The sequence below is a fragment of the Bombyx mori genome, chromosome 4 (assembly GCF_030269925.1).
Source record: "Bombyx mori chromosome 4, ASM3026992v2".
Lineage (NCBI taxonomy): Eukaryota > Metazoa > Arthropoda > Insecta > Lepidoptera > Bombycidae > Bombyx > Bombyx mori.
In genome coordinates, this window is record NC_085110.1 from 4,568,063 (window position 1) to 4,583,675 (window position 15,613).

The 15,613-nt window shown below is 36.7% G+C and overlaps 1 protein-coding gene across 1 annotated transcript in view; it reads left to right on the forward strand.

Moving 5' to 3' along the window:
* The window catches only part of LOC101741036 (protein Wnt-10b), a 42,467-nt gene that overhangs the window by 19,428 nt on the left and 7,426 nt on the right, over positions 1 to 15,613 (forward strand). Inside the window, exon 3 of the mRNA XM_038010689.2 lies at positions 5,795 to 6,087. Within this exon, the coding sequence (XP_037866617.1) occupies positions 5,795 to 6,087 (293 nt within the window). The remainder of the gene's footprint in view (positions 1 to 5,794; positions 6,088 to 15,613) is intronic.

Below are 15,613 nucleotides of genomic sequence, written 5' to 3' on the forward strand. Positions count from 1 at the left end.
CTGCTCAACAGCAAAAGAACGTAATAGCGTTCTTTATTTATTCATTAAATAAATCGCACACACAGACAAATAAATATTATTAAATTTTCGGAAAAATATACTTTAAAATAATGACTAAAATAATCACAATGTTAATGTTAATGTCATGATATTTCTAATGTTTGAGGTATTTTTAGTGTTGAATCAGAAGGGATTATTAGCCAACCGGACATTAAGTGTTTTCTGGAGTATAACATAAATGACTGACTGATTGTTTCAATTAAAGGATCCTCTTTTTTTATCGGGATGTATTACGCACGGTTCTCTAGCCCTAACTAGGGTGTCCTATACCGTCGAACCCAGAGACTGGAATACCTACATCTACCTGCATATAAAAATTTACAGATATTCAATTCAATACACAAACAGCAAACATACTAGTTCGCCACAGGAATGTCTGTGGTGTTGGAATTGAAAGCATAACGCTTGACGCCTAGCTCGTCAGCGGGTCGAGATTAATATTTGTAATTGTGTTGTTGATAGCTGACAGTCTACTTCTCAAACTGGAACGTATGATGGCTTGACAGTAGAATGACTAAGGACAGTCGTATTTCCCCTAGTGGAATCAACTTGCACAATACAAGTATAAATTCCATGCGATTTTGAATCACATGTACATAAGTACGATGAGCTACAAAAGCGCACGACTACAGCTAACGCCATCTATCGGCTATAATGTGTAGTTGAATGGTAAAACAACAATTTTCAATCTTATGCAATATATAAATAAGAATATCTTTGGTGCAGATGGTGTACGATATGATTTTATAGAATGACAAATCAAATCGAATCAAACACACTCTAATAACGTAAAAAACTTAACCAAAACAAATGTGTGCTGGGTCTTTACCCACTGCGCATGTCGGGAGTTAAATTTAAAAAATACGACCATAATGGTCACACAAAAGCCACAATTAATTTTCCTTAAATTGTATTCAAGCCTTAACAAGATTTTAGAACATAAATATGATGTTTCTATGCAATTCTAGAGCTGAGCGCATATTCAGATTTTAGACAAATCTAAACAAAGATGTTCTAATGATTTGAAGTCAAAATTTTAAAACTTTTTTTTGGAACCGGGAAGAATTCATTAAATAAAAGGAATCGTACTTTGTAACGCTAGAGTTTTTCATTTTACTCACATCAATGCGATTAAGTGTTTAAAAAAAAACCATTTTTGTATAATTTTTTCGTTTCAAATGACGAAAAAAAAAAAACCATGATGTATATAATAAATTAAATCGAACCTAAAATGTATCACACCGGCGCACAGACAGATCATTCTTAAATGGAACGTCTGGCCACGAAATAAAAATCCCATTATTTTAATAAACCGTATCTTTGGACGTCAATTAGGCCACGATTGAGCCGAAAGCCACTAATCCTCCGAGATAAAGCACCGATCCTTTATTAATCACTCGATACAATCGAATTAATTTACTCGATTCGACCATATCCGAGATATCGATATCCGAGTCCAGCGCCGGTCACCGGGTATTTGGATAAACAGGTTTTTTTAATTACTCAATAGGAAGGGAATGTTGGTGCGTCCGCGTTATCAAATAATTATTGTGAAAATAATAAAAGGATAATATTGCATTTTCAATGTTGCCATCGACAACACTTCATGGTAACAGGAAAAAATATTTCATTTTTCACTTTAACGAAAACTAACAGTTAGCTTCAGCGTCAGATACGTTAGGAATTAATGTAATTGAATGACCAATTACGTCTCTATAAATAATTAGACGATCAAATATGTGATCGACAGAAAGATAAGATTTGTAGGCAGCGGCTTGGCTCCGCCCCTGGCATTGCTGAAGTCCATGGGCGACGGTAACCACTCACCATCAGGTGGGCCGTGTGCTCGTCTATTGCTTAGATGGGTGGACGAGCTCACCGTCCACCTGATATTAAGTGGTTACTGGAGCCCATAGACATCTACAACGTAAATGCGCCACCCACCTTGAGATATAAGTTCTAAGGTCTCAGTATAGTTATAACGGCTGCCCCACCCTTCAAACCGAAACGCATTACTGCTTCACGGCAGAAATAGGCGGGGCGGTGGTACCTACCCGTGCGGACTCACAAGAGGTCCTACCACCAGTAATTACGCAAATTATAATTTTGCGGCTTTGATTTTTATTACACGATGTTATTCCTTCACCGTGGAAGTCAATCGTGAACCATTGTTAAGTACATATGTTATTAGAAAAATTGGTACCCGCCTGCGGGATTCGAACATCGGTGCATCGCTAGATCCGAATGCACCGGACATCTTATCCTTTAGGCCACGACGACTTCCTGTGTTCCTAGTAGGTACCTACTGCTGATGTTCATAAACAATGCTGATCAGTTGAGCCCTACGTTTGCCTGCCTATAATGGTATGGAGGTTATGACGAAAGGAAGATCTTTTCCACCGAGCCAGTGATATTGCCGGTAGACCGATGATGTTGTTTTTTTTCCTACCTATTCTAGTAACCTCAAGGGGTTATTCTAGATTCGCCGAATTAGTAGGTCAGCTCATGGGGTTCAAATCTGATGACGTTGCTAACACTAACCCTAGTAAGAAGCGTGCTTTGCAGAATCTACCACCGGATCCGAAACGTGACCCACTGAGAAGATCCGGCGAGAAACTCAATGAGCTGTGTCTGTGGGTTAATTTACTCGCCGAGCCCTTTGTCGCAAGCGACGGGTTCGACGAGAACGATGACCGGTACTTGAGGTGCCTAAAAGCACCGTTACTGGATCGGGAGAATCCGAAATGACGTATTTTGGGCGACGTCGACTGCTTTCCATTTGGTCCGCAGTTCGGAACTTGTATATGTCCAAGCTTATCTTGAAAATCTCATAAATGAGATTCTGGTATCTGTCAAAAATCTTGTGTTATACGATGGCTACTCGTCGCAACGGCATTTAAGAAAAAACATTATTCATACATTCCGATCCGAAGATTGGAACAGCCTTGGTGCGATATAACTGAGTCTTCGATTTGACAATCACGCGGGCTTCGGTTGTCTGTACACTTATCGTACGCTTAACACCAGATCAATCATGAACTCATTCAGTCATATAGAGCAACAGACCGGCATCACACAGCTGCATCTTTTGACGAGCATCCCTACCTAATAGACCTACTAATTGCCTCGTAAGACCCTCTGACTTCTTTTCTGGTCATAACGCTAAAAATCAATAATTGAAACTAACCAAAATCACGTCAGAATACGCCTGCCAAACAAAACACTAAATCATCGACAAATCATAGTTTCTCAAACCAATAAAACTCCGATGACGTCCGTCAGATAAGCATAAAGATAGTCCATAAATTTCGATACACTCTATGAAAACACGTAGCAGGTGGTATCGGATCTCGGCAGCATAATTGCCCATTAAAACGAAATGGCTCTTAAAATAAGCGAAATGCCTATTCAGCGCACAATGAAATAGCGAGGATAGCACATTATTAAACCACGAAGGATTACACTTGAGCACAATTAAAAGTAAGCAGCGACAGACGGACCTAACTCAGATGCAAATACCGCATCACACTATTTATGGTAAAAAGATTACATTGTACGAGAGCAATAGCTTATCTGGACATCACGAATGGGCTCACCGTTTAATTTATTGCAATAAAACAGATAAATGGTGGTTGCGAACGTTCCGCGTTCCTATAAATCGAAGAGCTTCCACTACTAGTTCGCGCATGATAAATGCGAGGACGCGTACCGTTCGCAATGTACATCAACCCTCGTTTGCTTTCAATTTATCGTCGCTTATAAAAGTATTTAATAAAGCAGTAATGGACTGCAACACAAACAATGTTTTCGTTATTTAAAAGCACGCTCCGTATATCATATTGGTGTTTTTAAGTAATGTCACGAAAAACCAATAACAGCGTTTTAAATGCTAACGTCCGAGTTCCGGTAGAGTGAAATTTACGATTTCAATGTTTAAATCGAACCCGATTTCCAGTATTTATTAATTAACCTACATATATTTTGTAGATATACCTACATAGATTCAAGATGGGTGGCGCATTTACGTTGTGGATGTCTATGGGCTCCAGTAACTTAACACCAGGTGGGCTGTGAGCCCGTCCAATTACCTAAGCAATAAATAAAAAAAAACTTAGTTACTTAAAGAAGAAGAGGATCTATACGATTACTAGCTGGCCCGGCAAACGTTGTTTTTGCCATATAAATTATTTCTAGGAAAGATAAATAGCCTAGATACCGACTGCAGCGCCATCTGCCGGGCTGATTTGTGACTCTACACCATCTAGGGCGCGACCCAAACGCATACAAAAAAAATCATTCAAATCGGTCCAGCCGTTTAGGAGGAGCTCAGTGACAAACACACGTATAGAAGAAATATATGTATATATACATATAAAGATTATTATGCATCGATCCAGTTTCCCTGCGAAACCTTTTACCGTACCTACGAATGTTCCAGACTATAATTTTTATTTTCAAGATAAACTAGTCACCCGATCCATTATTTATTTCATTGGCTAAGAGCTTTACATGTTTCGATATCTTGTATTTTCTCATAGATACATGGTTTTGCTTAACATGATCACCGCGAGTAAGATACAATTTGCGTGTGGTCCGATTCGCATGGCAGATCGTTTAAATGCGAACAAAGTTGTCGATGCGTTTTGAATAAAACTTAATATCCATCGATTATGCGGCTTGTGATAAAAATTCTTACAATGTTGGACACTTTGTAAGATTTCCGCAACAAATTCGAATCATTTAGGTAACAGTAAGTAAATGCAAATTAAAAATGTGTGATAAAATATTTCGGATTACCACATTTTTGTAAATGTTAAAGCGGTTTCATTTAAAATCACATTTTATGATGTGATTTTATTGGTGGTAGGACCTCTTGTGAGTCCGCACGGTTAGGTACCACCACCCCGTCTATTTCTGCCGTGAAGCAGTAATGCGTTTCGGTTTGAAGGGTGGGGCAGCCGTTGTAACTATACTTGTGACCTTCGAACTTATATCTCAAGGTGGATGGCGCATTTACGTTGTAGATGTCTATGGGCTCCAGTAACCACTTAACACCATGTGGGCTGTGAGCTCGTTCATCTAACTAAGCAATAAAAAAAAAGTGTGTGTGTCCGCTCCGACGCACGACTGGAGTTTACTGGATATAAAAAATTAAACGAAACAATACGAGAAATAGTTCTATATTACGACAACACGATACACTACAGATTATTAACAAATTAACGAGACACAAAACAAACGACTAACAAATATATGAAAATACAATAATGAGAGAAACGCGCGATCAGTACGAGGCTTTGTGGCGGACTGCCGGCGCAGCAGCCCGGCGTCACCTGCAATAACGCGGCCGCGCGTTGGCTCCTGATTGGCGCGCGCACGCATCACGCAATCAGGAGCCAATCAGGCGCATAACGCATTTCGTGTGACATGCTAGTACGATTTTGATTGGCGCGCGCACGCATCACGCAATCAGGAGCCAATCAGGCGCATAACGCATTTCGTGTGACATGCTAGTACGATTTTGATTGGCGCGCGCACGCATCACGCAATCAGGAGCCAATCAGGCGCATAACGCATTTCGTGTGACATGCTAGTACGATTTTGGTCCCCATAATTTTCATACCCCGGGCCTATATATGTAAATCGATTCTAAAGGAGTAAACTCCAAAAATGTTTTTTTGAACAAGCCCACCCACGGCTCTAGATCATTCGATGATGAGTTTTCTTTTTCCAGGCTTCCGCGAGTCTTCTTTCCTCTACGCGTTGACCGCAGCTGGAGTTGCCCATGCAATTGCAAAAGCCTGTGCCCAAGGTCGACTCCTTTCGTGCGGGTGTGACGCGCTTGGTTACAGAGGCTCGCACGACCACCGGGGACGGACGAGAGTCAATAATAAATGGGAATGGAGCGGGTGCTCTCACAACCTGGGCTTTGGTATTGAATTCTCGAAGAAGTTCCTCGATGTCAGAGAGAAAGTCGACGACTTGCAATCGAGGATAAACGTCCACAATAATGACGCTGGGAGATCGGTGAGTTTTTATTAATAAGTAACCTCAATGCTGCAGCGATTTCTACCTGGTTTTCTGGAAGTGCCTTAACATAGTATTAATTTAAAAAAATACATTCACAAGTTTGCACGTAATTATTGTGAGTGTTGTGTGTGAGTATTGTGATCCCCCATGCTACTTACTACCCACTCAATACTAGATAGGGCGAAGTTTCCTCTACTCATCAACAATGCTTAAGATGCAAAATCTATGTTCACAGTTCCAGCAGCAACCCGAACAAAAAAAATATGCAAAAAAACAGTTCATTTGGAAATAAAATACGAAATATTTGTAATATTTAATTATTTATAAAATTTAACACTTGAATTAGAAGCGTCTAATATAATTATCGTCGCTATCAAACCAAAATCTGCTATGTGCAAAAACTCTATTTTGAATTAACAAGTAAAAACATTTTCGTATAAAATTTTATATGAAGGTGAATTTTTAAGAACTACATCAAATGAAAGCTATAGATAAAGATTAAAGCTATAGACACATAACATTTTTTTTTTTCGATAGATAGGGCTTTGAACTATACGAAATGGTTAAAAAGTAAAAATCTCAAATAGTGCACATAGCAGATTTTGGTTTGACAACGACGATATTTGGATTTCTAATTTATTCCCCGTTGTTGTAAATGAACTGATTTCACATGGACAAAAAACATTCGGGCGAGGCGTCGTCTCGCTGAATCATTAACTTGAAAAAACACAGATATATACAATATGACGTGCGTATTTCAATCGGCACCGATAAAGCAACTTATAATATATTAAACAGTGATTCTACTTTGACTTATTGGAGCGGTGGTATCTTTAGTCTTTCTAATGTGACATGCCTTTAATCATGGCCCTTATTACTAATATAATATGTACCTATATTTTTGTTTGCCCACCTTTTTTTTTATTACCCATTTAGGCAGACGAGCATACGGCCTACCTGATGGTGAGTGGTTACCGTCGCACATGGACATCAGCAATGCCAAGCCGCTGCCTACCACCTACCTACCTACCTACTGCTAGTAACATTGAAGGGCTATACTAGCTTCACCCTGATTGATGGGTGAGCTCACGAGGCTCAGCCTGGAAGAATTTGATAGCATCTGCCCTAATAAAAGCAGTGCTTCGCTGAATCTACCACCAGATAGGAATCGCAATAGTGCTGCTTTGTTTATTACTTCAATTTAGCAATATTTTACAAAATCAAAACAACTTGTACAGTACCCTCCGATAAATATTGCACATCGACCGTGGGAAAGAGACGGTTAATTTTTGCTTCGTAGAGCGTTATACCTGTCGCACATTACCTAATTGACATTTAGTCTCCATAGATATCGGATCGTAAGTGTTTCGTCGCACACAGGTAACGCCCTACAGCAAAAACAAAATTAGACGACTGTCTCTTTCTAAATATCGATGTGCCAAATTTATTGCCTGGTACTGTACACGTGTTTGTATTTATTGTATTAACATTTAAGGTATATATAATTAATAATAATAAAAACCCTTTTATTCAGATCCTAGAAAACTTAAATTTAATGTAAACCTTAATCTAGTCCCTTATTTAAACTTTACACAGAGGCCTCCTTCAACCTTTTCCACTCATGTCTTTCTTGAGTCATTCTATTACATGTGACGCCTGGCACTTGTCTTATGTCGTCATCCCATATTTTTGGTGGTCTACCTCTTTTTATTTTACCTTCTCTAGGATACCATCGTGTCACAATTTTTCTCCATTTATCTTTTCTTCTTACCGTATGCTCTGCCAACGCCATTTAAGTCTCCTATCTACATACTTACTTTAATATATTTGTGATTGGTGTGGTGTATTATGATTCCACATGGTAAGATACCACCATCCTGTCAGACGTTCCGGCTTGAAGGGTAGGTTAGTTGCTATTAAAATACAATAGATCTCATGTTTAATAAGATTCGGTAAGCACTTCGCAACTAAAGGCCCATAGCTCATAAACCCACTTACAACAACAGAAGCATGAATGAATAACATAATTACGTCACACAAACTGATAACTTGAATTGAAAACAAACAAACGAATCTTATTTAAGTCAAGTATCATTGTAAAATATTCAAAAGACATTTTCAGGACTTAATTACTCAGTTGTGAATAACTTTGTTTATTTTCTACGAATGTCAGTGCATAATATAACCTTTGATCACTAGCCGAATCAAATATGTACATAATAATTTATTATTATGTATTTTATTATATTGGATATGTTTACTTTTAATTGAATTACTTAATGCAATAGTGCTATAGTTACATTATAAATGTCGAAAAACAGGATCAGAATGTTTTCAGCAAGGTATTTGTAATAATCATTATTGTCGAAAGATTTTTTTTTATTGCCCTTGTAGGTAGTCGAGCATATGGCCCACCTGATGGGGAGTGGTTACCGTCGCCCATGGACTTCAGCAATGCCGGGAGCAGGGCCAATCCGCTGCCTACCGCTAAATAGTCTACAAATTTTTTAATTTATCTTAACATGTAATTTAAGTTAATTTTTTTTAAATAACTATTCAGTAAATTGTGTAGGTACTCTTTACCAAAAAAAAAAACTCGAATTTTCGTATTTCCCAAAACCAATTCCATTCATGTTAAGCGTCCAAATTACGTTGACCTATAACGATATGAAGTTATCTCCCCGACACGGGTCTACTGTCGCCCACAATAGCCAAGAGGGGTTAAATTATGTAAGTGTCGAAATTGGTACGGCGAGGCGTCAAATGTTTGGTCCAAAATTGGAGAGCGGCTTGTGGGCGTGGCCGGGTAATCACCAATGTGGGTGGTCTACCAGTTAAGACTGCATACCTATAAAATATCATATTATATTGCATTGGTTCGCTGTATCGGTGATCACACCCCGTTTATGAGCTATAAAATATCCCATATGGCGAACGATCGAAAGTCAGAAAAAAAAACAAAAATACGCGCACCGCAATCAGCGCTTTTATGACATTTTAGCGGATTAAAACAATGAATTTTTAATAATACGACTAAACAAACTATTTTCGTGTTGTCAAAAAAATGATTATTTTATATATAATTGCAAATTCACTAATTATTTACGCTATTTTTCTAGATCATAAAAGAGCTATCCAGAAAAAAAATCAGATGGTCGATGGTCGAAATCGAATAGCTGTTTTATTAATATACCTACACGGGCAACCTCACCCGATGTTAAGTGGTGGCGAGAGACCATTTAAGATACAGGAATGAGGTTTCAGTTGTATTGGAATAATGATTATTGTTGCGCTGTGGTAAATGAGAGTGGACTGTATTTATTGCCTCTGAGATATTTATCAGTCTTTATGTGACAAATTAAAGATTGAAAATATGAAATCGATGCGTCGCCCTTGGCGGCTGGAATTGAAAGAGAAAACGTTTGGCCTAAAGGTCTAGGATACCAGGCCATAAATTCCACAAAAAAAAGGGAAAAAGTGTCATAGCGGACGTCAACTCAAGATTTTCTGATTAATATAGAATTATGGTCGAAAATTAATTCGAAGGTCGAAAATTATATATTATATAAGTTTATAATAAATATTATAATAAATAAATTCTGTGATGCACGTAATGTAACACGCACAAAACAACGCAATTGACGCTAGGTCTGTTGTCTCGGGTGATGAAGGGGGCCTCACGGCAATCCATACTCCACAACAACGACTGCTTAGTTTGGCAAATTAATATTTGTTTTTCTTTTATGTTAAAACGTAATTTACCTATCGATTTAACTTCACTTCTTTACATAGCTCACTTCAAGTTTTATCTAGTAACTAGTGGTCCTGCAGTAGTCGAAATTCGACTACAATTAATTGAAATTATAAGAACATTATTATGGTTATATTGTCATACTTCTATAATATGATCACAGATTTGGCCAAAACTACACTATGGATAAATAATATTAGAGATAAACAATATCAATCTATTCTCAATTTGACTACAGACTTTAAACAAAAGTAAAAGTAAGACTTTAAACAAAAATAAAAGTTTGACAATTGACAATAAACAAAGAGTATATTTATATGTATGTGTTGTGTCAAATACATGGTAGTGTGTGTAATGTTTTTTTTATTGATTTAAGGTATTTATTCCGTCCGCGCAATTTTCCTAAAAAGTGGTACAAAGTTTTTGCTTCACGTATTAATATAAAGATACCAAAAAACCATCAAAAACAAACCAAAAACGTAACATATACATGATACATGATACATGATACATATAATTCGATGTTTGAGCATCGCGACTAGATAAATGCTGACACTACCGAATGACCGACAGCTAAGCCAAAATACCAGACCTACCCAAAAGGATTACTTCTAATAATTTAATAGGCCTCTACAATCTAATAATAAACATGTCAAACGAAAGCTAAATACATTATCACAAACGTAAATTTATCATTCAAAAAAACGCCAAACTGGTCAATACGGTCTCTTAGCAAATGAGATAAGAATCATAAGTCCGTTTTTAACTGCAAACATAAATTTGTCAAGAATATTATATTAGTGTCCGTAACAAAATCTGACATTTAAACGGCATACCAAGTCTCTTGCTTACTGATTAAAACCGATTTACGATACAATACATTTTACGTCCGTTTGTATTTTTTTTTTTTTTATAATACAAACACGAACGGCTAGATACAAATTATTTAATTTGTAATGCGTTTATAGTTGTTAATTATATATGTTAAAAATTGAGAGCGTAATTTATTCGGACCCACAGGCGGCCAGTGACATTTATAGCGAGATAATTAGTTTGTTTCCACTCTAGAGTCGTGTGATTTATGCGAAAATAAAACGAATGTAAACGGACAAACGTTAGGGGGACTTAAGTCGTTTTAAAATTTTAAACAAAAAAAAAAAAAATTCTACCTAGTCGAGTTTAATTATTGAAGATCGCTTCTGTAGTTTTGTGTTTTGTATTTGAACCTAGATGAGTGGGTATTACCGAACTGCGCAATTATTGAAGTTATATTGCTTTAGGCGCGTTATGAAAAATTGATGAGAGTGAAATTTTACGATGCGCGCGCACCGTGACACAAAATTAACAGTATGAAGTTGCCCACTAAATCGCTCATTGCAATACGACCGACGTAACTTGGCGAGTCTGAATATAGCCGCAGGTGAACTTTCGCGCATGTACACTCGTAAAAAAAAGTGTTATAAGCATTCATTTTTTAGTAATATAAATGATAAAATTATTATTTAATATGATTCATACTAAATATTATTAAATTATTAACGTTAAATATTTATTATTAATTATTTAATATTTAAAAAAAAAAGAATAAATTTAATACTTCTTACGCGCGTACATAAGTACACGCAGCCTTTTTTTTTAAGCGTAGCAGTTTTAAGATGGATCAACCGTTCTCAAGTATTTGAGACTGCTGAAGAACTTCGACCACATGACTTAAAGCGAGTGAAAAGGGGATGGAAAACATTATTTTTCATAAATTCGGACACACATTCGGATGTACACAGGATAACTTACGATCTACTGTTTACTGGTGGTAGGACCTCCTGTGAGTCCGCACGGGTAGGTACCACCGGTTCTGAAGTCGTCGTGGCCTAACGGATAAGACGGCTGGTGCACTCGTGTTGAGCGATGCACCGGTGTTCGAATCTCAGGCGGGTACAAATTTTTCTAATGAAATACGTACTCAACAAATGTTCACGATTGATTTCCACGGTGAAGGAATAACATCGTGTAATAAAAATGAAACCCGCAAAATTATAATTTGCGTAATTACTGGTGGTAGGACCTCTTGTGAGTCCGCACGGGTAGGTACCACCACCCTGCCTATTTCTCCCGTGAAGCAGTAATGCGTTTCGGTTCGAAGGGCGGGGCAGCCGTTGTAACTATATTGAGACCTTAGAACTGATATCTCAAGGTGGGTGGCGTATTCACATTGTAGATGTCTATGAGCTCCAGTAACCACTTAACACCAGGTGGGCTGTGAGCTCATCTACCCATCTAAGCAACAAAAAAGAATTCTATGCTCCTCTGTGTACAATGATAAATATAATTGTTATTGTTTTTTTTTTTCGATTTACACGTGTCATACATGAAATTGCAACTAATAAAATCTTCGGTCTTCTTAATAGACACCCGCGGACATGAAAACTGTAAAGCTGGCTATGCGTACAAATAAATAAATTAAAAAAACAAACGCGGGATAAAATCGTAAAATTCACTTTAATTACAATTTGTACTTTCAAATATCAGTTTTTTTTAAAATAACAATTCGTTGTTATAAAAATTCGCGATCTGATTATATCTTCTACGGAATTGATCATAAAGCATTTCAAAATTTCTCCAGAGTTATTCATTAGTTATCAAAGCTGTATCTAAATTATCCTTCAAATATAAGGAATAGTGCTCACAAATCATTTACGTCGGTCTATTGCCTGTCGCCTGTGGTCCTCTTAATTACCGAAGTTTATATCGAGATAAACAAGATTGTTGCGTTAATGTTTTAAATCACTTAAACTGTAACACAGCGTGGACCTTAATAGGTATAGGTATGATATAAAAAAAAAATAGATCATAGGACACACAAAAGAAAAACGAAGGACTCCAATTTTACATTATGAGTAATAATAAAACCAAAAGTCGGTTGACCGTAATTTTAACTTTACAAATTCTTAAATTACTTACGTACTGGTGTTAGAAAACATTACAGGAAACATAAACCTATGCCTAGAACTGCTCCATAGCAATCAACCCACTGAGTTTCTCGCCGGATCATCTGTGTGAATCGCAATTTCGATCCGATAGTAGATTCAGCGAAGCACTGCTCTTGCTAAGACTAGGGCTAGGGTTTAGAATTCTCTCACGTTGAGTCCGTGAGCTCACGGTTCGCGCGAAGTTGGAATAGCGTCTTAGGCTACCACCGATTAGGTAGGGAAAAAAGCAATAATGCTATCCGGTTAAAAGTGCGAGACAGCCGTTATATTTACAACAAAATACTTTCGATAATACGACCGCGTGTCTTAAGATGTCGTATTCACATTGTAATGCTGCTTAATAGAAATACTATGTAACTACTTAATAGAAAGTGGGCTGTAAGCTCGTTTGCCAATGAATACTAGCTTGGGTAAATTGATAAATTCGCAACATTTAAAAACTAGTAATAGTTTTTCTTTTTGAAAACTCAATAACGATTATTTTTTATGTAATCCTCCTTTTGGGGCGTTTGGGAAAACATATTATGTATACTGTTTACATGTTTCCAAGTTGCGAGAGTACGAAAACTGTGCATTATTTTAAACATCAGAAATACGAGTAATACAATGAAAATAGTAAAAGCGATTTTCATTAAATACCTGTGAACACTTCGAATCCCCATTGATGAGCTCCGTTTTCAACATAATATCTCTTTTAATTCTCACTAACCTGTTTGCTTGAAAAGAGTCTGTCCCACTATTATAAATGCCGTTTCAAAAAACCATTCCAGCTGTCGTTCGACAAAAAAAAAAAACAGACCGGAATGCCTTATTTATCAAATATTTAATATTACAATTATAACCACGACCTGTGGCGGCGCGGGGCTAAATTGACCCATTAATGGAAAAGCGCGGCTGGTGGTCTCGGACCCCACACTTGACCATTGTTCGAAGGCATCCAACGTTTTGTTCCGAGGCCACATAATTAACAGGCTACAAGAGAAAGATCTACGTTAGACACGCTCCCTCGATGATATTTTTATTAATGTCAAAATTACATTCGGCTTCGTTCGCGCCGGGCGATGTTGGTTGAAAATTTTTTTGTTGTCAAATTAATAAGTTATCGTTCTGTTAAAGAAAATCCTATAAGTACTTTTTGATGAATATTTTTCAATATACATTATGATCGTAATGTGTTTTTAAAAGATAATTTAAATTTTCCTATTGCAATTTCCCAAGTGAAAGTTCAAAGGAAAATGAAATTCAGGCTTTCACAAGACGATCTTTAATGCTGGGAAATGCTGACTACTGGTGCAGGTGAGTTCTTGGCGATCGCGATTTGGGTATTTAGTATAAGACGTCCAACGGTCGATGAAGTGACGACTTAAGAGAAGCAAAAAAAAAGAAAGAAGTCGATGAAAAAGTACCGAAAACCGAAATCAATGATGTTTATTGAGGCACCATTTTTATATCTCGCGAGGGTCTTTGTTAAAGACGATTATTAAATCAGAACATTTTAACGGGTGTCAGGAATTATTTTAGTAGCATGTTTTAATATTAACAGATATGATTGCTAGTCGGTCAATAAAACAAGAAAAAAACAGGAACTAGAATACTATCTATTTTCACTAATTTTCTGATGCCGCAAGCAATGTAATTTAAAACAAAGACAATTGACAAACGCGGTCACTGGTAAACGATTATTGATTTCCACTAAAAAGAGGTAGTGCACTTTTCACATTCCAGTATCTGGAACGGTTCAACATATTCTGGATACCATGAAGCATTATTTTCATAGACTTATTCTGGTCGTGCACGGAACTTTAAACTTAATGTCCACGTTAATAATAACAAATCCCTAACCGCCTTACCAACCACGAATGCTCACAAAACCAACTTAACAGTATCCACAATATTATAACAATACCTCCATCGTGTTTCTTACTTTGTTCGCTGAGAGTTCTGACTTCTCTGATGGACACTGTTGTTGTTACCGTCCATCGATAACTGTCACTGTCCAACGGGAAGCTGTGACAAACGACGCGTGGAAGTATTGAACACAAACAAACATACTAAATTGAAACAAACATGTTATTGTTTATTTATTTTTGTTTACTTTTACGCAATAAAATTTAAAATTTGAACATACATTGAAAGCTTGCTCATTGTTGTAACTAATGCAACTCGATCGAATGAAGAAACTAATGAAGAAAAATTTATTGTTTGGCGTAGAAATATAAAGGAAATTACCAAAAAGTCTAGTATAGTTTTAAAAGTTTGTTACATTATTAAATTAAAAAAAGCATAGTGCCTTCCGACTAACTACAACAAATTTGAACATCGCTACCCGGTGACATTAAGACCACCAAAATTTTATAAAGACACAAAACATCTATACTCATTGGTCTGTCCATAAACATGACAATAAACAACCTAATCTCTATCTAAATAGTTTAACCATTGACTCAATAAAACTAAACTGTTATTGGTTGAGAATAGTGATGTAACAGTATTTTTGAAATATCGATGATAGCTTTTAGGGCTTCACATTTCGCAATAAAAACTAGAAAATTTATTGAGTACAGAAACAGTTTCTTTTAACAAAGAACTGTTTATTCACAATTTGTATTAAGCTTAGGTTTGTTTTAGATGATCCCGCAATTTGTCAAACAGATCTATCCTGATTTCGGAAAACAAAACACTTAATTATTCGCAAACTATTGATCTTGAGATTTCTTCTTCTTACATATCTTTATATATAAGTACTAGATGATGACCGTTTTTTTTTTGATAACGCCATCTTGAT